General features: G+C 39.8%; 1 protein-coding gene across 18 annotated transcripts in view; it reads right to left on the bottom strand.

Annotated features, from left to right (window-relative positions):
- The window catches only part of svila (supervillin a), an 81,425-nt gene that overhangs the window by 15,851 nt on the left and 41,785 nt on the right, over positions 1–23,789 (bottom strand). For 4 of the 18 annotated variants that reach the window (XM_047159278.2, XM_047159279.2, XM_047159266.2 and 1 more), the window contains exons 6-22: positions 23,144–23,789; positions 21,352–21,426; positions 18,107–18,991; positions 17,543–17,716; positions 16,965–16,999; positions 15,618–15,682; positions 15,261–15,397; positions 13,635–13,730; positions 10,778–11,030; positions 9,421–9,489; positions 8,434–8,776; positions 6,364–6,595; positions 4,300–4,432; positions 3,218–3,262; positions 1,898–1,978; positions 691–741; positions 91–259 (exon numbers count right to left, since the gene is read on the bottom strand). In XM_047159278.2, the coding sequence (XP_047015234.2) occupies positions 91–259; positions 691–741; positions 1,898–1,978; positions 3,218–3,262; positions 4,300–4,432; positions 6,364–6,595; positions 8,434–8,776; positions 9,421–9,489; positions 10,778–11,030; positions 13,635–13,730; positions 15,261–15,397; positions 15,618–15,682; positions 16,965–16,999; positions 17,543–17,716; positions 18,107–18,991; positions 21,352–21,426; positions 23,144–23,789 (3,489 nt within the window). The remainder of the gene's footprint in view (positions 1–90; positions 260–690; positions 742–1,897; positions 1,979–3,217; positions 3,263–4,299; positions 4,433–6,363; positions 6,596–8,433; positions 8,777–9,420; positions 9,490–10,777; positions 11,031–13,634; positions 13,731–15,260; positions 15,398–15,617; positions 15,683–16,964; positions 17,000–17,542; positions 17,717–18,106; positions 18,992–21,351; positions 21,427–23,143) is intronic. The other 14 variants (XM_047159277.2, XM_053684894.1, XM_047159267.2 and 11 more) reach the window with 13 other exon arrangements.

The following is a 23,789-nucleotide window of genomic DNA, read 5'->3' as shown; positions in this document are numbered from 1 at the left end:
CTCATAAAAGACACATGATAGACAAAAATCTTTGTGATTATATAAAATAATGTTTGTGTGTGAATAAATTAAAATGAGGCACTCACTGACCTTTCTTGACCATACGACCAGCCACGGTAAACTGCGTGGAGTCATTGAAAGCTCCACGACCTTTGACCTTCCAGGCATCCTCCTGAGCTGTGATGAGCTGCTTCCGTTCTTGGATGGACATCTCTATACGCTCGAGTTGCTGGCTCTCCACTACCTCATCCCCTATCCTCTGCAAAAACAGAGAGGACAAAACACTAATTAAATAGCAACACACACAAACTGAAATACTAATTCAATTTCAGCCAAGCGGAATTTCTCTTTAAAGTGCTATAATAATAATTCACATATCAAAGTAATACTTATAAGTAAAAGCCACTGGAATGAAATTCTATATTAACACCACATCTATGGTTCCTTGAATTTCTGTCCTGATAAATTCTCAAACATAGGGCCTGTAACCATGTGGCCATGTGCAATTCCAATCCACTATTCTACTACAGCATTTTAACCAATCTATAGATGCAATACATTTACAGAGAGAAGTGCAGAGAATAACAAAAGAAACAGCTATAAATGAGTACGAGTGTAGCATCATTTTGAAATGTGATGAAGTGCAGAACTATTGTGTGTGTGGGCACGCATGTGTATGCGTGAGATAACCTTGCGTCTCCAGGGGTGACGTTCATCTGCCTGCATAAGCAAGGGTTGCGTCTTCACATAAGGATGGGAGGGAAGGGGAGGAAAAGATAGAGGGGAGAGGAAAGAGTGGAAAGAGAAGATGACAGGATGAAAGGATGCGGCCTAGACCAGAGACGTTCCTAATTATAGCAAAGGCAACACTGACAGTTTATTTAAACATCTCAACAGCATCAAACATCTACAGCTAACTTCAGCAACAAGAAACACAATCACACTTGCATATGCACTGCCACTAGTACATATGTATCTTAAATACCCTGACTGAAGTAAGAACACGGAACAGAAACAAAGGAAATAAAATAAAACAGATTTAAACATAACAGAACGATATAGAAGAGAAATCAATAGAACATAAGAGGATAAAACACAATAAAAGGAACATAATAGAATAAAAAAGGAAATTGCATAACACCACAAAACAGGGGGAAAAAGAAAGAACAAAATGGAATAGAATACAAAATTTAATGACACATTGTGAAATAGACCACAATAAAATGGAACAAAACAAAATAGAATAGAATTAAATAATAAAATAGATGAGAATGAAATAGAATAGAGCAAAATAGACCAGACTGGACTAGAAAAGACGAGACGGGATGAGAAGAGCTTTGTTGGCAGTGGATAAAGAAGAAAACTAGTTGGAACAATGTGCCCTATATCAGTAGGTGTTTTAGTTAAATGAGTTAAAACTAGAAAAGTTCTGCAAATAACCTCACACAGCAGCAGCAGCAAATTTAAATCAGACTCTAATTACTGCTATAGAACCAAAACCTTGCTCTGGAATGAAATGCGCATGCAATTAGATGAAGAAAGACAAAGCATGTTCATGAAGGAGTGGAGGAGTGCGTGGCAAAGTTCAGGAGAGGAAGCACATGTGAGTAGAGCTGTTCGTGACTAGAGCTGTGTTTAAAAAAATAAATGAACAATGGAGTCTATGATTTTATTTTATGCTACAATAAGAGAGAAAAGTGTTAGTTTGAAGAGACAGCTGTAGGAGGGAGGGATGGAGGGCATGGGGTCTGATGTGCATCACAGTCCATACACATGTAATATTTATTGCCTGTACTGCTTACACAGGAAAGAGACAACGACATTAATGTCAAGAGAGCTACGTTTGCAGTGCGTCAATGGTCCAGCTGAGCAGGAGATTGTTTGTTCTCTCGCTCACCTGGGAAAGGGGTTCGATGGGATCCAGAGACTCAGAGGCACTCAGAGGCACAGAGGAAAAAGTGGAAGAAAAGACAGGCTCCTACACCAGGCAGGAAAAATTGAAGGAAGCGACAAGACAAATAACAGAAGGGAGAAATGTAAAAGAGGATAGGAGGAAAAGGGAAGACAGCAGAGAACAGTTCTAATAAAAAGCCTATTTATATACATGCTGTACGTATTAACAGGGATGCAGGACCTAAGACGCATGATCAGTCCAAACAATTTAACTATTTGTATAAACTCCATGCCTGTAAGCGCTACAGTCAAATGTCATGTGCTTATACAGTATAATATATAATATAGCCTTTTCTGTTGCCATAATTCTCTTGACGTGTCATAATAAAGACAAGCTAAGACTTGGATTACTACTGTACACAAGTAAAATTACGCACACTGATTGTACATATGTTTTTGTTTAAGAAAGAAACTTCCCTGAACAATGCTTCACACATGACATTACAAAACTAATCATCTAAATTATATCTATACAGTACATCTACTGTATAATGTATATACAGTATATATTACATAGTGCATAGATGATTGAAACTGCAAGAGAGAGAGAGATGACTGTACAGTGACACTCAATGGGACAAAAAGAACAAAACATGTTTTTGCCTAATTTTAAAAAAAGGCAAATAGGACTACATTTGTACATGTTAAAGGTCAGCCTAAATATTTCTACCATGCACCTTTTTAGAAACAGGATTTCTAATGAACTTTGCACATCTTCAGCAAATAAAGAAAAGCACAGACTACAAATACAAAGCGGATGCAACATAATCTCGCCCTAAACTGGAGTAAGGTAACGTTGCTATGACGCGATCTGCGCAAGATGTAAGCTTCAACGACGCAGAGCTGCATCAACCGCAAATAATAGCAAATATTTATTTATTTTAAAGTTGTTTTATTATTACTTATTTCTAGCAGTTGCAGTTAGTAAGTAGGACCTCCAATTCCTGCATCCCACAAACTAAAAAACCACATATAAACCAAAGGTTGTGTTAATCCAACACAACCTTTAAAAATAGACACACAATGGTGCAAGACCAGTAGAATAATAAAACAGCAGCTCCATTAATCAGACCAAGAGGAAAATTCATACAGCGTTGTCATCATGGTAGCACAGTTAGAAACACCAGTAAATCCACCACCACAAGCTATGCAAAGGGGTCACCATAAGAGCAGTGTAAAAATATCAGCACAGCACACCCATCACCACACCATTTCCTCTCCACCAGACACAGGCACTAAAAATCATGCCAGTGATCAGTCTTACCCAGAGCTGATCAGAGACTGCAAACTCGTCTATCATTCCATTGTCCTGGAGAAAGTGACAATACACTCTTACAAAACTCAGAATGGTTCTTCACTTGTCCCTCTGGGGGAACCCTTAAAGGTTCTATCTATAACCTTTTTGAAGCCAAGAATGTTTGTTTATCGAATGAACCCTCAAAGAACCTTTGAAGAACCCTTTTTTTTTTTTCCTAAGAGTGTATGATAACTGAAGCCATGGTCATAGTAAATGAAATGTATATTATGAGAAATAAATAAAGTTATACATTTACAAAAGAGCACAAGTATGTAACGAGGAAAAATTCAACAGTGAGGGAAGTTTAGTTTTTGACGAACATTACAGGCTAACCACCTTAGTTTTTTGAAAAAAAGCAAAATGGAGGATAATTATATTTTTTGTCTTCGGACCCTGCTGGAATCATTAATGTTTTAAAAAAAATGCATGCTGATGAACTAAACTAAAGAATTGAATGTCCAAAGGAAAACACGCCCAGTGGTCTATAAATCCCACAAGGATATCCTTCAGTAAATATGAAAAAAATCTACATTATACATGAGAAAACAATCATGCACCAGGGCAGAAAAGAATGGGGGGGGGGGGGGGGGGGGGCAAGGATTAAGTTACTAGTGAAGGAACTTTATTAAAAAGCTCAAACAGAGATAAGCTAGTAATGTAAATAATGCCTTTTAGGTCTTTATGAACCATGTCCTTTAAGGCATTAATGGGGGGGGGGCAAACAGGGTAAAAGGAACAGTAAAAATTGTATTTTTAAAAAAAAAAAAAAAAAAAAACAAGAAAAAAAGAAGAGGACTGTGCATCTGTGCAGAAACTGATATAAAGCTAAATAAAATAGAAAAATCTTTTTGGGAAAGGATGGTTGAACTGGGAAATAGATGGTTAACTGACATGCAATGAATTTAATTCTATTAATTAATTAACAAATGTAATTATTTTGCAGAATATGACATCAATTACACTTCAGGGGAATATACAATTGTTCATTTACACAAACCTTTGACCGTTTGTCAAAGTTAGAAGTAAAAGGTTAAAGGGCCCAGGTTTACCTTCTTCTTAAAGGTCTGCTCCACCTCCCACAGCTGAGCATGTTTCTCTGAAATGGCCACTTTGACAACATCCTGCTTCTTATTGATCCTGTTCCTCCAGTCTTCCTCACCGCTCTTCCTCAGCAGAGCCAGCCTGCTCACACACAAACACACATCAGACGGATTCAAAACCAGCACAATAACAAACACTTCAGTAGAACAGCACTGACACATGCTGCAACTGGACAAACGCGATTTCATTTCAAAACAGTTCAGTCAGTAGTTGGCCAGACGCTGACGTGGGCTTTTTTTATGAGTCAGGTCCAAGCAGAACACAATACTGACACTCCCACGTTCCTCATCCACAACTGTAGGATGTATACTGTAGGACCAAAAATCTGTGTGACTTGTTACGTTACATTTACATTAACTGCATTTAGCAGACACCCTTATCCAGAGCGACTTACATTTATCTCATTTATACAACTGAGCAATTGAGGGTTAAAGGCCCTGTTCAAGGGCCCAACAGTGGTAGCTTGGCAGTACTGGGGCTTGAACTCCTGACCTTCTGATCAGCAACCCAGAACCTTTAACCACTGAGCCACCACTGCCTACTGACTTGTTCAATGAACATGATTGGACGCTGGGGCATTTTAACTGTCCTGAGATTATTTACAACAGCAGCTGAAACACCAAAATAAGTACCCAAGATGAGGTGATTGGCACCATAAGCAGGTATTAGGTGACTAATGTTTGTGTTTGTCTGTTAATCTTATATTGCCCATCCTTTACACAGACACACAATATCACACAAACAATTTCATACCATTTCTATCACATATACATCAAAGTGTAATCTTAAAAAAACATCATGTACTTCATTATTATAATCTTCATAATGCATTACATCAACCACCACATGTACTTGGTTACTCTTTGGAGGCATCACAACCACCATCAGCCCATCACTACTGTTGCACAATAAACACAAAAAAAAGCAGCATGTGATTGAAACAATGTGATTGTACATCGCCAATATTTAGTGAAATTAATTCATTCCAAAATCAGCTGCTTTCCTGGAGGACACCAATGTCAGCCAGAACAAAACTTCTCTTGAACCTCGGACAGCTGGAAAGCTCACAGCAAAAACACTGGGGTTTTGCTATACAAGTTTTCATGTGCGTTTTGCATGTTGCTGCAATATCAGTACTGCAAAAGCCATTATTATGATAACGATTAACAAACAATTTATTGCGTAGCCCTTGAATAATGGAGCTGAGAGCTCAGACATCTCACTTTTTCCAAAAGTATGTGAAGAAGCATTTTTCTATTTATTGGTTTGTCATTTTCATAAACTGAAGCTGTGAGATTATAATGAATTAAAGCAAGCCACTTTTGTTTACCTTTTCTTAGGTTACGTTTCTGGTGGATTACACACACTTTATACAAAAAAACATGAAACCACAGTATTTGCTTTTATTCCCCCCTCTCTCAATATTTTTGATGGCTTAATTTCTCTCTAGAGTGTTAAGGTCTGTAACACTTTCTCCTGTTTGACTCAAAACCACATCTTTCAGTCACACTCAAATACACACACATTAACCTACACTATTTGCTAATATCCTCAGGGTGAGACACTGATGTGTTTGTCACTACAGGCTGCTTTAGATTACTATGTCCTGGAAGCTTCGACATCCTGTAAACAGTCAAGTTATTACTCTATGACTGATTAACACTCATGTTCCTGAGACACAGCCTTATATAGAAATGTCCAAAGTGTCCTGGCTTCTGTCACATCTTATTAGTATGCATTTCAAACGCTCATTTTAAGTGCAAGTAAGTTAAAGTATACTGACTGAAACTGTATTTCCTTCACCATCATTCACAATAATATTGTTTCACTTGTATGTATTAGGATTACGTATAAACTAATCTACAAATATTAAACACCAGTGTTTCAGCTTTGTATATGTACGATTCTCTTCCTTTCCAACTTAAAGGTTGCATTCAAAATACAGATGAATGATGACTCAACATTGCTGTTCAGGTTTAAATGCACGCACACGCGTTCAGAGAGCAACTCACCTCTCTTTGATGGACATCTGCCTCGCCGACATGATGTCTGAAATCTCTTCTGCCTCTTCAGTGTCTTGTTCTGTCTCTCTGGTCCTGTCCCTGTCCTCTGAGACAACCTCTCTGCTGGAGTCCAGCAGCTGCTGAGCGTGTGTGTGCTGCAGGAGAGACGCGCTCCCGTTCAAACGCTGAGATGCAGTCAGCGCTGCTGCAGCTCTCGCTGAAACAGCCTGCTTAGGAAGACCTGTTGCACAGTAAACACACACGTACACATACAGGAAGCTGTTAGGACAGCCCCAGTCCAGTGACGGAGAGCAGCCAGACAGACAAACTAGGATTGGGTGTGTGGCTTTCTCCTGGCCTATTCTATTGTTGAGAAATTATCATACAATCCGACTAAATGTAATAGGGTGTTAGTTAATTTACATAAAATAAGCGTAGGTGTGAGAGTTAGATATCTTCATGTTCAGATACAGGAAATCTGCAGAACCACAAGCTTGCGTGAGAAACAGCACTGACACAGCAGGAAGTGTGTTCTTTCTCTGTGACAAACACAGGCATCAAATCATACTTTAAGCACTGGACTGATTCGGTTAAAGGATCATCAATTGTTGTAGAGTCATTTCCTCTAGCCTCTACATCTCACAACTTGTTTTTGCCAAGACCATCCAGTCATTAACATTCATAAAACTTTCATAAACAGATGACCACGCTTCAATAACGTTTATTAGATGATGTTGGTAAGTTCAGAAATACTGCTGCGGTTTGTCAACATCATCTGTTTAATCGCAAATCTAACCTACAGTTACACCACAGGTGATGTGCAACCAACACATCTACATAGTGCAAGCAGTGATTAGTCCAATCCACACTGCTCTGTTCTGTAAGTGCAAATACTTCATTCTCATCATTCGGTCATCTGTGATCAACTTTATCTTGGTCAGGATGGATCCAGAGCATGTCCAAGGAACACTGGAACACACCAGTCCATAGCAGGGGACGGTACATCCACTCCTTTACCTGCTCATTCCCACCTAATGGCTATTTAATGTAGCCAAGACAGCTACAGGCTTGTTTTTTGGATGTTAATAGAATACGGGAAGTGGAGCCAAAAAAATAAAATAAAATAAAATAAAATAAAAATAAATTTAAAAAAAATAAAGGGGTGGCCAGCTGCAATTACACAGTTCAGCAAAAAGTGACCCGAGACATCGGGATCATAAACAAACCAATTATTTGGAGTTTATTCTGGTTCAGGATTACCACTTCAGAAATACTTTGGTGTAATTTTCACCTTAACGCACAAGATGAGGATAAAGAGAAACAAAATATTCATCTGCAAAGGCTATAAGAAGGTTCAGAGCACTAAGTTCATACAAAACTCCATCAACAGCAACTGAATATGTCAGGAGTGTGTGAGAGAATCTTCACGTACTATGGTGAATTAGCTAGCTAGTGGCATGCTCAATAGGACCGCAATTACCACAAAGTTTTGCACTTAAGTCTCCATCAGTGAACAGTGAATAACTTCAACAAAACAAACAGTCATGTGAAAACTGTAATGAATTTCCTGGTTACATAATTGCACTATTTGACCATGTAGTACACAGTTATATAAGGGATTTATTTAAAATTGCACTATCCAGAGTCACCCAGATGAAGATGGATTCCCTTTTGAGTCTGGTTCCTCTCAAGCTTTCTTCCTCAGATCATCTCAGGGAGTTTTTCTTGCCACAGTCACCTCTGGCTCTCATTAGGAATACATTCATTTATTTAAAATGTAGATCCTGGATGTATTTATTTCTGTAAAGCTGCTTTGTGACAATAGCCATTGTTAAAAGCACTATGCAAATAAAACTGAATTAAATTGAATAAAGAAAGAGCATTCAGCACATCAGTCTATACAGATGCAATCTTTAAAAATCAGTGATAACTGTTGCCGTCTCAAAGCTGCACAGGAAAATGCTGCTAAACCACATAAACCACACTGTGTACAGATTTCACATTTTGTCAATGTTGCTGCATCTCCTTTTCACCTAAAAATGCTAATAATAATTACAAAAATACACCAAGTAACCCTACCTGCCACAGCTGATCTTGACCTCTGATTTCCATCAGTCTCCTGGAGGTCACACGACGTCGCTACCTCTCCTTTTGGCTGCTTCACTCTCTCCAGAGAGGGCAGTTTCCTCACGCCAACACCCAGGCTGGACTCCTCTCTCTCAGCTCCAGGCAGCTCAGAGGGACCATTGTGGCTCTGGAGTGCTGAAAGAGGTTGCGATTGGTGCCAAGGTGGCGCATCTCGTTCATCATAGCGGTTGGACACACTGGGTTGGGCCAGATGGAGGTCACCTGCATGGACCGTAGAAACCGTGGTAGATTTTATAGCGGAGGAGGAGGGGGTAATATGAGAGCCACCTCCAACCTGCAGGCAAATAGAAAATAGGCAGAATTGAGAAGTCTGGTATAGGATAATGGTGGCAAATAGACAAGAAAGAGTCATAAGTGAAGAGTCTTGGAACTGCAAGTCTTAACACAAGAACACAAATACACACATGTTCAGTTACAACTAACGCAAGATGCACCTGACATGCTCATACAGTTCTTCAGTAAAGTGACTGTCACTTAAATACATATGAAAAATAAATCTTTCAATGACACCAGTTCCTTTTAAATCTGAACACCTTCCCATAAGAAAAAAAAACTTCAGTAAAACAGACTTGTGCGTGACATTCAGCCCATTATCAATGACCAATGCAGATTTACATAAACATTCCAGCAAACACAATTCCAACACACACACACGACTTTATAGCGACTCCTCCAAACAAAGTGCAATTCATCACAACACTGATCCTAAAAATAACATACATCAGGAATTTACAAAAAGATGCGCAGTGCCATACTGACCTATGCAACTATTACATCTATTACATATAACTAGCACCACAAGGTGGGACAGTGATTCATACAGTGACACTGAAGCACAACAGCACAGGACAAGCCTATGGTTTTACTGCAAGCGGAGTAAAACTAAAGCAGATGAGAAGAACCACACAGCTCTCTCACATGGTCCAGATCACTCAGTCCATCTGAGTGCCGCATCTCCTCCTCATAAAGATCAGAGTCTGAGCCATCCTGCACCAAAGAGAACCATCAAGCACAACTGTACCTGTGTGCATGCAGAGTGAAAGTAGTAGTGGAAGTACAGTGGTATAAACGACACACTGATGGATTTTTTTTTTTTTTTTTAAAGCATAGTAAGCACATCACATTTTCATTATTCACTACAACACTTAACTGTCAAGTACACAATAATCCCAGAGTCAAGTGACATTTTAATTAATAAAAAGTATAAATAAAGGTTTTGCCACTGTTGGGACTGATTTCATGTTCAATTGACATGACGAGCCACGCCAAGTCAGATAACTGGAAAAACTGGCAAAATTAAGAGATGCTCCATTGTAGCTGGTGGTCTAGGGCTTTCATGAAGAATGATTGCATAAGTACCAGAAAATGTTACACAATTCAGCCAAAAGTTTGTGGACATCTGATCACACAAATATGCAGGCCTTCCCTAAACTGTTGCCACAAATTTGGAAGCAGACAATTGTATACAATGCATTTGTATGCTGTAGCATTACGATTTCCCTTCACTGGAACCAAGAGGCCCAAACATGTTCCAGCATAGCAATGCCCCTGTGCACAAAACAAGCTCCATAAAAGACATGGTTCGACCCCACTGAACACCTTTAGCTCAAACTGGAACAATTGCTGCACCCCAGGCCTCCTTGCCCAACATCAGTGTTGGCCACACTCCAAAATCTAGTGGAATGCCTTCTCAGAAGAGTGAATGTTATTAAAACAGCACAGGGGGGCTAGCTCTATAATATAATGTTCAAAATGCACATATGGATATGATGAATGGGTGTCCACAAACTTCTGGCTATGTAGTGTAGCTCCAAACTGGCTCTGCCAATCCAAAGACCAACAGATGAATGGTTATGGGGACACAAAATCGAAAATGTTCTGCAACGACCATCTCTGGGTTTGAAAGATGTAGACATCATGTTGACTACACAAAAAGGGGCTATAGACATGCATATATACACTGAGGAATATAATGGAGCTTGAAATGTTCTGTATGGAGGAATGGTTCTACAATCTACCAAAAAAAGGACAAGGCTCAGTGCAGTTATTCTCTCCAGGGGTGGCTTCACCAGATATTAACTGCAAGAGTACTAATTCTGAAACAAGGGTTTTGTACTTGTTTTGCATGTTAAACATAACTATACAGTCACCCTCATTTTCAGGAAGGGTGCCAACAATTCTGGATAGTGTAGGTCACCTGGACTTCTTTATTATACATCTTTTAGTTCCACCTATTAGAGAACCAATTGTGTGAAAGTGTGAAAAGTCTCCACACCTGCGCCACCTCTCCGGGTATGATAGGCTGGGTCTGGTAGCGGGCATGACTGCGCCGTGTCCGTGTGTCTCTATGGCGGATGGGGTTGGCACTGGACTGCTGTGTGAGTTTGTTGAAGATGGCCATTTTCTCTGCCAGGCTGAGAGTGGACAGGTCAGGCTCCTCCTGGCTTTCTTCAATGTGACGAGCCTTTTCCTCCTCTGCTGTTTCCTGCAGCAATTGAGCCTCTCGTGCCTGCTCCCTCACCATAGAGCTGAGAAAGGAATTACAGCACCGAGAGGTGACAGGGCAAAAGGGAACAAGACACACAGATAAAAAAAAAAAGGGGGGGGGGGGGGATATAAAACAGCATATTACTGAAGACCTAGATATTTCATAAATATGAACTTTATCATCTCCGCCCCCCCTAAAGTCAGCTACATGTTAAAATGATTAAAGTAGAGGCTATGTCTAGAGCATTAGTTCTGAATGAACATGACTAAGGCGTGCATCGACTGTAGAGGAAACGCTGCACAAAACAATTAGGCCACCATGGATGGTGCAATGTAATACTGAGGAAGTACGTGGTTACCAAAGTAAGACTCTTGGACATCTTTACGGTACAGTGACCAATCTTGAGGATGTGTTCATTCCATCACATACCACAAATGATGTGCTTATTACAAAGTGATCACAACATATTGACCATTTTGCTAAACTTTTAGATGGTCAAATGAGCTGTTTGGGATGTTAAGACAAACACACCAGGGGTCTCTTTTATAAAATGTTCTTGTGATAAAGTCTGACTCTCAATTCCATGGTTTTGGGCAACACGAACATAAAGCATACATAAAACAATTACTGAAGATAAATGAATCTTAGGATTAAGTGACAAATCAGAAACTTGAAACTGATATGCTCATTTTTCTGTCATAAAAATAGAATAAAACAAAGGGTTTGTACTGAATATTATATTCACAATATCTAAGATGATAAATAAATAAGCTAGTGAGGAATTACTTTAGTTACTCAGACATTTAGTTAATGGTGCATTATGCAAAAAATACCATGCAGAAAAAAAACCCTTGAAAAATTAAAGAACCAGCCTTCAATATTGCTTTTGCCAGAAGCAATATTATGCACATGGGATTTGTTATAAATCTTTAATAAATTGATAAGACTTTTTAAATTTAAAAGTAAGCACATCCATAATAATTGCGGATTCCAGGCATTACTTTATACAGTGCTGTGAAAAAGTATTTGCTCCCATCCCCAACAAAAATAAATAAATAAAATAAAAATTAAATTAAATTCTCACCAATGTGAAAAACTAATTGTCCCCTTAAATTCAATCTGGTTGTGCCAGCTTTGGCAGCAATAACTGCAACCAACACTTCTGATAACTGGAGAGCAGTCTTTCACTTACTTCTAGGACTAGGATTTAGGATCGTTGTCTTGCTGCATAATCCAGTTGCGCTTGACTTTCATCTTACGGACTGAAGGACAGGTGTTCTCCTTTAGGATTTTCTGGTAGAGAGCAGAATTCCTGTTTCCCCTCAATTACTGCAAGTTGCGCAGGCCCTGAAGCAGCAAAACATCCCCACACCATCACACTTCCACACCATCACACTCCCACCACCATCCTTGACTGTAGGTATGATGTTCTTTTTGTGGAATTCAGTGTTTGGTTTAGTTCAGATAAAACGCCTGTCTTCCAAACGGTTCCATTTCAACTCATCAATCCACAGAACATCCTCCCAAAAGGTTTGAGGATCATCAAGGGGTGTTTTGGCAAAATTCAGACGAGCCTTAATGTTCTTCTGGGTTAGCAGTGGGTTTCAACTCGCCACTCTTCCATGGACGCCATTTTTGCCCAGTGTCTTTCTGATAGTGGAGTCATGAACAGTGACCTTTATTGGTGCAAGAGAGGCCTGTAGGTCCTTTGATACCGTCCTTGGCTCTTTTGTGACTTCCTGGATGTGTAGATGCTGTGCTCTTGGAGGAATTTTGGAAGGTCAGCCACTTCTGGGAAGGTTCCCTACTGTGCAGAGTTCTTCCATTTGGAGATAATGGCTCTCCCTGTGGTTCTTTGGAGTCCCAGAACCTTTGAAATAGCTTTGTAACCCTTCCCAGACTGATTTATTTCAATCTCCTTCTTCCTAACAACTTCTGGAATTTCTTTCAATTTTGGCATAGTGTGTTACTTCATGCTGTTGAAAAAGTTCTATTTAAGTGTTGATTTGATTGGACAGGGCTGGCAGTAATCAGGCCTGGTTGCTTCTAGGCTAGCTGAACCCCATTATGAATGCAGTTTCATAGATTTGGCAACTATGGCTTCAAATACATTTTTACAGAGGCCCAGCTGGCATTAGATACATTTTTTGCTTCAATAAATAACTTTTTAATTTAAAAACTGTATTTTGTGTTTACTCAGGTTGCCTTTGATTCATCTCAGATTTTGCTTTAATTTCTGAAACAATTTAGAATGAGAGATACAAAAACACAAGAAATCAGGAAATCATACTTTCTCACAGCACTCTAAATGAGGCTCCTGGTACTTTTTGAAGACAAACAACTTAAAAATGTGACGCTACTTGTTTAATCCACATGAGGGAGCACTGCACCTACACAGGTCATACGGTGTACAGTAGGTAAAAATAACACATTACTCAACAGACCTTTTGCTACATTCAGACCTCAAGGTTGTCTAGTTCACGTTACAGAGCATGTGGGTTAACTAGTGTGCGATCTACATGCTTAAAATGTGATGACATTTAGACATATTAGTATCCATTAGCGTGACCATGCCTCTTCTACACACACATTCACACATGCTCATGTGTGTAGGTGCACAAGTCCGAGAGAGACGTCCGAGTACCTGTGTTGGGTGACTGTGCTGCTGACTACAGTGGGACTAGGAACACGTGTTACTGAAGACTGAACAGACACAGTCTGTGACAAGGGACCAGGGGAACTTCACAGGACAAGAGGAAAAAGGAGTGAAGAAATATAGAAAGAGGAGGTGAGAGACAGAGACAGAGACAGAGAGAGAGAGAGAGAGAGAGAGAGAGAGAGAGAGAGAGAGAGAGAGAGAGAGAGAGAGATCAGAAAAAAGACTTATTAAATAACTGATAGGTTTGCCCAAATGACCACAGACAGTCCGAAACAATGTCACAGCACAGACGTACAGGTCTGTGTAAGGTGAAAGTTATAACAATAAAATAGCTACCTGGTAAAACTAAGTCCGCTCAAATAATGCTTAAGATTACAACTGAGTAAGAAGGCCATTGTAAAAAAAAAAAATAATAATAAAAAAAACAAAAAAAACAAACAGACATTCTAAACTCAAACGTTTAGGACTAACATACTGATAAGGAAACCATAATTAAAAAAAGTAATTTGCATTGTATGCCGTTTAATACAAACAACTATACCCCTGCTCATTCAAGCAATTAAATTATCAGCCAATCACGTGGCATTAGTACAATGCATAAAAAACAAACAAACATGTAGATACAGGAGCTTCAGTTAATGTTCACATGAAGCATCAGTATGAGGAAAAAAAATGTGAGCTCAGTAATTTGTCCGTGCCATGAATGTTCTGAGTATTTCAGAAACTGCTGATCTCCTGGGAGCACTGGAAAAACCTTGCCTGGTCTTTTTCCAATCTTCAACTGTCCAGTTTGGGTGAGCCAGTGCCCACTGTAGCCTCAGATTTCTGTCTTGGCTGACAGGAGTGGAACCTGATGTGGTCTTCTGCTGTTGCAGTCCATCCACCTCAAGGTTCGACGTGTTGTGCATGCGGAGATGCTTTTCTATTCACAACGGTTGGAAAGAGTGGTTACCCGGGTTACTATATCCTTCTCGTCAGCTCAAACTAGTCTGGCCATTCTCCTCGCACCTCTCACTAACAAGGTGTTTCCACTCGCAGAACTGCTGCTTACTGGAGGTTTTTTTTTTTTTTAAAAGAATATTCTAGAGACTATAGTACATATGAATCCCAGGAGAAATACTGAAATACCCAAACCAGCCCATCGGGCACCAACAACCATGCCACAAAGTCACAGAGATCACGTTCTTTCCCCCATTCTGATCTTAATGTGAATATTAACTGAAGCCCTAAGCATCAGTAGTACTTATTAAATTAAAAAATAATAATAATAACCAAGAAAATGGTCTTTTATTTACAGTATCAAGCTGATCAGACATTTTTGAATGAAATATTAATTTTCTTGTTTTTTCCATGTTAAATCATGTATTTTTGTGCATGGTAAACAAAAAGTACCACTGTGCTCCATTACGGATTCCCTGGCTCTGTGTTTGCAACCTTAAATATTGTTATCTTAGTGTAATATTATATTGTGACATAATCAGAATATTTTTGCCATACTGCTCACTCTTAGTTGATTACACAGTTGTTTCTGTAAAAGGTCTTACATGAGGGACACACAGACAGACAAACATGCATAAAACGAAGGGTGTGTCCTCATGTTTGTGCTCTTACGTGGCAGCAATGACGACTTCCTCTGATGTGATCGGCTGGGTACGGTAGCGGTCCTGACCTCTTCTCAATCTACGTGCTAAAGCAGCATTTTGGTTTTGTGCCTTCAAAGCTGCACTCTCCACACTTTTCTCCAACTCCTGAAGCACAGCAAAAGTTCCACATGAAAATGGAAGAAATATCTTCCCACTGCTCATAAAACAACTCATACATTTTATTAAAAAAAAAAAAAAAAAAAAAAAAAAAAAAAAATAACAGCATTGGTGATTTTGTGCACAGCTGCAAGTCTGATTCGTGCGACAGAAAAAGCGTACATACTTTTGAGCATACCAACACAGAAACAGGCAGACACACACATACCCTGAAGAGAGAGCGTTTGGCAGCAACACTCATCTTTGCTCTCTCATCCAACTTCTCCTCATCTGCTGGGAAGAGAGAGAGAGAATGACCAAAAGAAAAAAAAAAAAAAGAGAAAGAAAGAGAGAAATCAAGTTGGAAAGAATATTCGTGAGAACAGCCTTTTCAAAGCAAATACCTAACAGAGGCAACACAAAAAGTGCAGCACACATGGTGAAAAGATTTCAGGCACAGAGAAACACATTCCAGCTTTCCATTCTCAAACCAATTACAGGCCAATTATTTCTGTTGTCAACAACTGGAGGCCTTCTAATTAGGTCACTGGCCAAAACCAGCTGTTGCGAGGCTGCAGGCTACTGCAACTTAATTTGGACAAGATCTCAGGCCAGCAGGTGTGATGATACTGTAGTTGTGACATCATCTGTAAAGAATGGTTATCTGACACAGCCTTCGAGCTCTGGGTAGGAACATTTGTTCAGCTCCAGTGATTCAGCTAGGGGCGTCAGCTTGTGTGCTGCAATTCATTCACATTTATGGCATTTGGCAGACACCCTTATCCAGAGTGACTTACATTTATCTCATTTATACAACTGAGCAATTGAGGGTTAAGGGCCTTGCCCAAGGGCCCAACAGTGGTAGCTTGACAATGCTGGGATTTGAACTCCTGACCTTCTGATCAGTAACCCAGAGCCTTTAACCACAGAGAGACCAATGGCAAATGAATAATTTAATATTCGTCTCTCTGAGAGAACTGGTGAATATTTGAAACCTTTTTAAAATAATTATTTTCACTTCACCCTTATTCGTTCATTCATTCCTCCATCCAACAATTCAAGGGGGTTGGAATTAAAACAGAACTCTTGATCAATAGTGACTCTATTAAACACAGCAAGAGCACTATTAGCATGTATGAGAATGTGAGAACACCTAGCATGATCCTACAGCTGCCCAACATCCATCCAAGCTCTTTTGCTTTCTTGTCCATCTCTACACCACAATATCAGCATTTAAAACATGACTTTGTGCCATTTCAGAGATCGCTTGATGGCTTCAGTCTATTCCTTATTCAGAAAACAGCTGTAAGTCGAGGTCATGCTACTGCGAGTCCCATCAATGTGCAAGCAGATTTGAAATAAAAAGCACAATTTCATGCCTTCAGACGGCCTGTAATTAGGTAACGTCATTCTGTCTGAATCACTATTCCGCCCAAGTTTGTTCTCACTGTTAACAAGTCTTAAAAATGCATTTAAATACTTGTTCTTAGAAGGAAACTGCAAGAACAGATCTGCTGTGCAAACAGAGAAAAACAAAACAGTTATTCCAGTTTAATTAAAACCAACGGTAAATTACCTTCAGTGATTTGTGGTTCTGGGATTGGGCAAGACCTGTGGAAAGTACAAAAACACTATCTTAGGAGAGCAAAAGCCCAAAAGATCAAATCGACTAAGCATAGCAAGCTAAACAGTTAATCAGTAAGAGGCAAGAGGACAGAAACCTGAACAGCAACAATATCAGTGGTCAAGTGAGCAATCGGCAAGCTTTATACTGACCGAGAGGGACGGGGTAGGAGAGGTAGATTAAAAGCAGCAGAAATAGTTGTTAAGCAAATCACACTCAATTATAAACCAAAATCCAGAAATAAAACACACTACAGTATCACAATATCCCTTTTACTTTACAAACCACATTGGATTATGTGCTGAAACAAAGTATTATATTGATCAGTGCATGTGTACTTCATTTAGTAACGTGCTTGCTGTGTGAACGTGGTGAGGAATATTATTATTATTGTGAACTAACTGCTAAAAACACAAGCCAATCTGCTTCTTACAGAACACACCACTCAATATAATAGAAGCAAGTTGTACAAATCACATTTTAGTGCAAGATTATTCCTCATGCATGATCAGTTCTTTCATCTACCCCACCTATCAGACTCCTGCCACTCAGCTAAGGTAACCGGCTGAGTTCTAAACCTCTCAGAAGTCTTTCTAGTCTCTCGCTCACTGGGCGATATGTATCGCCGAGGGCGACAGGAAGCTCTGCCGCCACCTCGCTCACTTCTCCAGGGCACCTCAGTAGACACAGGAAAGCGCTCTGCCCTACCATAACAGGATGGAGTAAGCAAAGAACCGCATTGGAGGAAGGAAAAGAGAAGAAAGAAAAAAAAAAAATCAAACCAATGCAGTATCAAGACATCCATAAAAAGGCAGAAAGTTTAACAGACACAGGCTAAAGGACTAACAGGACACTCCTCTTTCTGGCTCCAAGAAAACAAAAATGAAATTAATGCAAGGCTGAGAAGAGATGTTATTGACAAACGAATAAAGATCCCATCAGTAGTTAGAATTATTGCAGTTAGAACAACAAACAGTTAATTTCAGATTGACTGCAGTCTCTTCTTGGTTAGAGGTTAATCAAAGCAATGTTAGCATTAGTTAAGGTTAGTTCCAGAAGCATAAGGCGCATGATAGGTTTAAGGAACCACATACTGTTCAGGTTTTTGGGCACTTGTTGCACTCTTGAGGTAGGAGTGGCGTAATTGGGCTACAGAAACTCTCATGTCCACTGGAGAGTGGTCTCTTGTGGCCCTGGTCTCCTGAGGGACAACCTCTCTGCTGTGGATGGCTTCCTGGCTGGCAGGGGCAAGAGTGCTTTTAGGTTTCCCTGAGTCTGAAAAGTATCGATTCATTTGTTTGGTTGGATCTGGAGCCCATCTACCACTTGATGTTGGAGTAGAACCTTGAATGCTTGATTGTAGATGGCTGGTTCCATGTTGGTTATACCAGCCATTGGGTGCCCTCTCCTGGGCCTGCTTGGCTCTCGCATACATTTCTTCAGTTGCTTGAAGTCGAGATAAATGTTCAGTATGCTCCTCCCTCCGTGACCACCGTCCCTGCCTTCCTCTGGGCTCTCCTACCTGAATTTCCTCTCTGTTTGGTGCAGTACGTCCCTGGTGGTGGTGTTGGCTCAGATCTGCATCATTAAATCTTCCACGGTGGACATCATCAACACTTCTCTCTCGCCGTCTGACCTCAGAGGGCAAAACTGATTTCCTGGTCCTCAGAAGCCCCTCTGCCATTGCCTGACTACCTGTTTCATCCACTCGCACTTTAGCTTCTTGCCAAACCTGGGGGCAAGAAGGCTCCGTGCCAATGGAGAGGTAGCCATGGCATCCAGGGTCCTGGTGCTCAGCTTGCCCAGCACGGGAATGGTGCAGCTGGGATGGACGGTATGGGAAGTGGGATTTTGGATGTTCCTGGTGGGTAGTGGAAATCTGTGTATGACTGTGGTACACTGGGAATTCTGATGCTGAACCGAGCTCTGCATTCTGGTGTGAGGGCTCATCGCGAGCCAGTCTCTCCCTGACTCTGATTCTTCAGAACGAGACACAAAAGGTTAGCACTAAGTTAGAGAATAAAGAAACTGAAACAAAAAACAAAACAAAAAACACTGCATAAGGTAGACAGTGACGAATTCTTGTTGTCCTTCTTCTGATCCAAATTGTATTATATGTATTAAGACTTGGCTGGATTTGGATGTAATCAAACTTATCCTGATAATCGATGGGAAAACATTCAAAACACTAATATGGTATCAATGGTTCATCATCCCTGTGGCAGCTGTAATGAGAAACATGTGCTAGAGCTGAAATAATCCCCAGGTGGACTGTAAGGAATACTTGAAGCTGAAAAAGTGAATGTGGATTTACTGACAACTGCCAGCAGTAAAAGCAGAATTTCATAGTTTATTCATCTTATATAACTCATTTTGAATATCACACACCTTAACTGGTAAAGAATCTAGCAGAAAATTCAAAAACAGCGTTTGTGTTTAAGGGAAAATTGTCAAGTTTACCTTTTGCCTAACGAGCTGGACAAAAGCCAACATTATTATGTATAAATGAAGCACCCCATAGCATGTTAAAATTAACCCTCCACAACAAAGTAATCCTCCAGCAGGGTTGAAGCAGATGACAAAACTCAAACACTTCTGTACCTTAAATCACAATTTACTTTTACATTGTATGGAAAAATGTATTCTTTTTGGTAGACTGCTTCAGTTAAATTTTTTTTCTGCATCAGTGGCTAAACTTGGAACCCTGAAAAGGCCCAATATTTGGTTTGTCTCTATGAACAGGACACCTTGCATCCTGACACCACATATTCCATCTGTTACCCTCCATCAAAGCTTGCTAGAATATTGTCCAGACAGAAGTCATCAACTCTCATTTGCTGGTTCTTTAACACTAAGCAAGTAAAAGCTGCCTTCTCTCATTCAAGTCTAAGAGAAGGCCCATCCGCATGGGTTGATGGTTCACAGTCACAAAAGGACTAAAACCATTAAGTCTCTTTTGTACAGTTTTGCTCAAAAGGTCAAATATGGATTTTTTTTTTCTCTATGCCTTTAAACTGAGACCTATTAACTGTATTAAAAGTCACGCCTCATACAGAATAACCAAAATAACGGGTGGGGTACTGATTAGGAGAACCTGCTCAGACTTCGATATCCATTAATCAGCTTATGACATCTTGGCACTAAATATACCACAGGACTTTCCAGAGGGATCCTTAAACTAATTAAATGTTTAGGTAGTCAAATACAAACCAATGACAACAGGACAAGGTAAAAATATTTTAGATCCAGACTCTAAACCTACAAGTGGTTCTAAACAGAAAGGAAAAGGAGATATTCAATATGTTAAGAAAATAACCCATTTCTTTTCTTGGTCATGCATACAAGAGTACTCCGTGGAGCTCAGTGACTTATTGCAAATGAAGGGAGATGAGCCTGCACCAAATATTTCACTCTGACTGTTAAAATACTTTGCAAACATTTCACTCTGCTTGCTCTTTGGGATTGGCTAAAACAGCATTTAAATAAAATAAAATAAAATAAAATGACGAGACAGATAAACACCACCACGCTTGCCAGATTAAAAGGATGGAAACCAGGAACACAATGTGTCTGAAGCGAGCATTTGGAAGCTTGGCGTTGACCAAGTTGAGTCCTGCAGATTTCAGATTTCTCATGTCTCACAAACAGGTGAAAATAACATTAGATTTAATTCAACTGACAAGAAACAAAACAGCTCTAATACAACATAAAAACACAGAACAACAAAGAAAATGTTTGGAACATTTTATGGAACTAGGAGCAATTAATAATTGTTTGATTAACTGGTGCATTAAAACAATTAGGTGACAGTTGAAAAAAAAAAAAAAAAAAAAAAAAGTGCTAATGTACAACCTAAAAAAAAAAAAATTCACACACTGAAATCAAGAAAGCCAACAATACTGGGGACTGATGGAAAAAAGTGTGTCAGGGATGGCTATGGTTAAAGCAATTAGAGGCCCAGTTCAAAATTCAAAATATAAACCCTTCTCGTAGAGCTTACTTGCTAATTTCAAATGACTGAACATACTTTCAAATATTTTACTACTACTACTACTACTACTATTATTAACAGCAACCTATAACCATCTGCAAGGTATTTTCTAGGTGGATAACGCATGTGTAAGTTCCTGGATACTTTCCTTTATTAATTCCTTTGATTTTCTTGTGAATAACTAATGAACTAAACAGCTGAAGTGCTATGACCCTACTGAGCTTTAGGCAGACATACCAGATCTAAGAGAAGGGGCTAAAACCTTTTGAACTGGGTTGTATTGTTAAAAGCAGGGGAAATTAATGGAAGCGTATCCGAAAACACCCAATCATCCTGAAAGGGAGGTACCTGGAGGGCCAGTTGATTGGGGAAATTGTGTCTCCTTCTGAATCAGTCTGGAGTGACCATTGACTATAGGAGCTACTGTAAATGTAAAAACAAGAGTGAATGAGCCATTCACTATAATGATGTGCGATGGAACGGCACACACGAATGCATATGAAATATGCCAGTATAATGGTTCAGAACATGACTTCTTAATTTAAAGTGAAATGTAATATGTAAAGGAACATACAGTAATTGTAATAGAAATCATTCTCTGAATTACTATTCTAGATTAACATTAGCAATGACAGTAATACAACACTAACATGACAACATGGGATGATGGGTCCTGCCAAGTTATGAAATCTGACTATGCTGTTGGGAGCTAATGTTTTAAGGTCATGTCCTAAACTTCACCCAAATGAATCACTGCAAAGGAATGGTGACATGTCCGAGTTGCAACAGGGATCAAAACATGTTGTCTCAAAAGATGAGACAAAAGAAGCAGGATCTGTTAACATGTTAATATAAATACGTTCATCTTAAGTTAACTGAAAAAGCCAACACGACATTTAAAATATAGATTTTTTTTGTGTGTGCAAAAAACAAGGTAAACTATAATAAATTTAAAAGTCAGTCAACATCTAAAATTCCAATCCATTAAACTAAACTGGAGGAACACTGGGAATTAACTGAATATTCTGAAATAAAAATATCCCATGAGCTTTACTTATTGCTGGACTAATTTGCAGAGATTTCAGAAAATAATAATAATTAAAAAAATAAGATTACTCGCATCAATTTTTCAAAATCGTGAAAGCATCACTTGCGTTTTTATACAATGTCTTTTCTATTCTACTTATTAATTCCATATTTATTGAGTGACTGTGATAACATTAAATTAAAATGACAAGTTATTAAGACAGATTTGTACAAAAAGAGTGACAAAAAGAAGACAGACGTATCTGACGGCACAGGCTTGGTCAATGTTGTACGCGCCAAGCCAAAACCAAAAATTAGTAGATTTTTCAAATTAAAATTAATTTACTTTATTATGGCCAGGGGCTCCATGCACCAATCAATATCACTTTTTTACTGCCCATGGGCATACATTGCATAGAAGTCGGAATCATTTTTCCCGTGATTAATCCGCTGACACGATTAATTGTGGACACAGAACTCCGCAGAAACTGAGGATAAACTTTTGAAGCACAAGGCAAGAGCAAGAACAATGCCACAGCATATAGCAGTTCACAAGGAAGTAACCAACTTATGTGCTATAACTCCCCACAATTCATAAATTACAATTTATGATTTATAAGAAACACAATTAGATTACATTAGAGAGCAACTGGGGGCGTACCATGTTGCAATGAACACCGTCTCTCAAAACCGAGTGTGATCAACAAGATGGCGGCCAACAGCTGTTTGGCAAGTAGACGCTACTTCCCTCGCAAAGTTCTAGTCACTTCAAATGTTGCATTATCCAATCTGATGAGGTGGAAGCTCTCGAGGACATGATAACCCTGATTATGCCAAAGTGTCGATACGAGCAACGACTGGCAGAGCAAAACCTCTGGGATATGTACAGCATTGGTATGTTGTATTAGATCTTAAAATGAGAGCAGGTTAGTTTCTCTCAACTATTCAGCATTTTTACGCTCCCTCTCATGATCAAACATTTTGTGTGCTGAAAATTGCCAAAAGTGGTCTAAAACATATCCATAGACGACAAATACACTGAAAAACAGCATACCAAAGAACAACAACTAAAGTGTAATACAGAATAGGTCATGAGTGATGGTGCTATGCTTACCCTTGCTTGTGCAGGATGCTGTGGGCCTGCTGTTCATTAGATAAATCCCCAGGAGAAGCCACTTGCTTTGCAGTCACTCCCTGTTCTGTTGAGGCTCTGGTCTCCCTTGAAGTGTCTATGTAAGGGGCAGAGTGGTCTGGAGCTACTCCTTCTCCATGCATTCTTCCTTGGTCATGTGCCCTTTTCTGGTTTTCCAGATTCATCCTCCTCTCTTGTTCAGAGAATACCTCAGCCTTCTCCCTGCTGTACTCCTGCTCCACATTGGCCTGAGCAGTGGTTTTACCTGCGCAAACGTTGGAGGTGTTGGCATTATGCTCGACCTCATATCTTCCCTCCACCTGCCCCTTGTACTGGCGCTCTGAACCCTCAGGGTCCCGTCGCATTCTGGAGTACTGGCTGGCATGGTCCGTGTCTGCCTCTTCATCCAGCAAGATGCGGTAGCGCTCACAGAGCTGGCGTCTGCGTTCGGCCTTGTAACGGGCGATGCGCTCAGCTTTAGACTCCTCCTCAGCAGTTACAACAGAACCGGGGTTATAGGCAGGCTCAGGTTGGGCCGTGTGCGTCTCCATACGGCTCATGTGCACACTCTCGGAGCTGTGAGGATCTGACAAACCAGACTCATCTTTGCTAAAGTGCTGAACAGGAA

The sequence above is a fragment of the Ictalurus punctatus genome, chromosome 13 (genome assembly GCF_001660625.3).
Source record: "Ictalurus punctatus breed USDA103 chromosome 13, Coco_2.0, whole genome shotgun sequence".
Taxonomy (NCBI): Eukaryota; Metazoa; Chordata; class Actinopteri; order Siluriformes; family Ictaluridae; genus Ictalurus; species Ictalurus punctatus.
The sequence above is the reverse complement of the archived record's forward strand: the minus strand, read 5'-3'. Positions and strand labels throughout refer to the sequence as shown.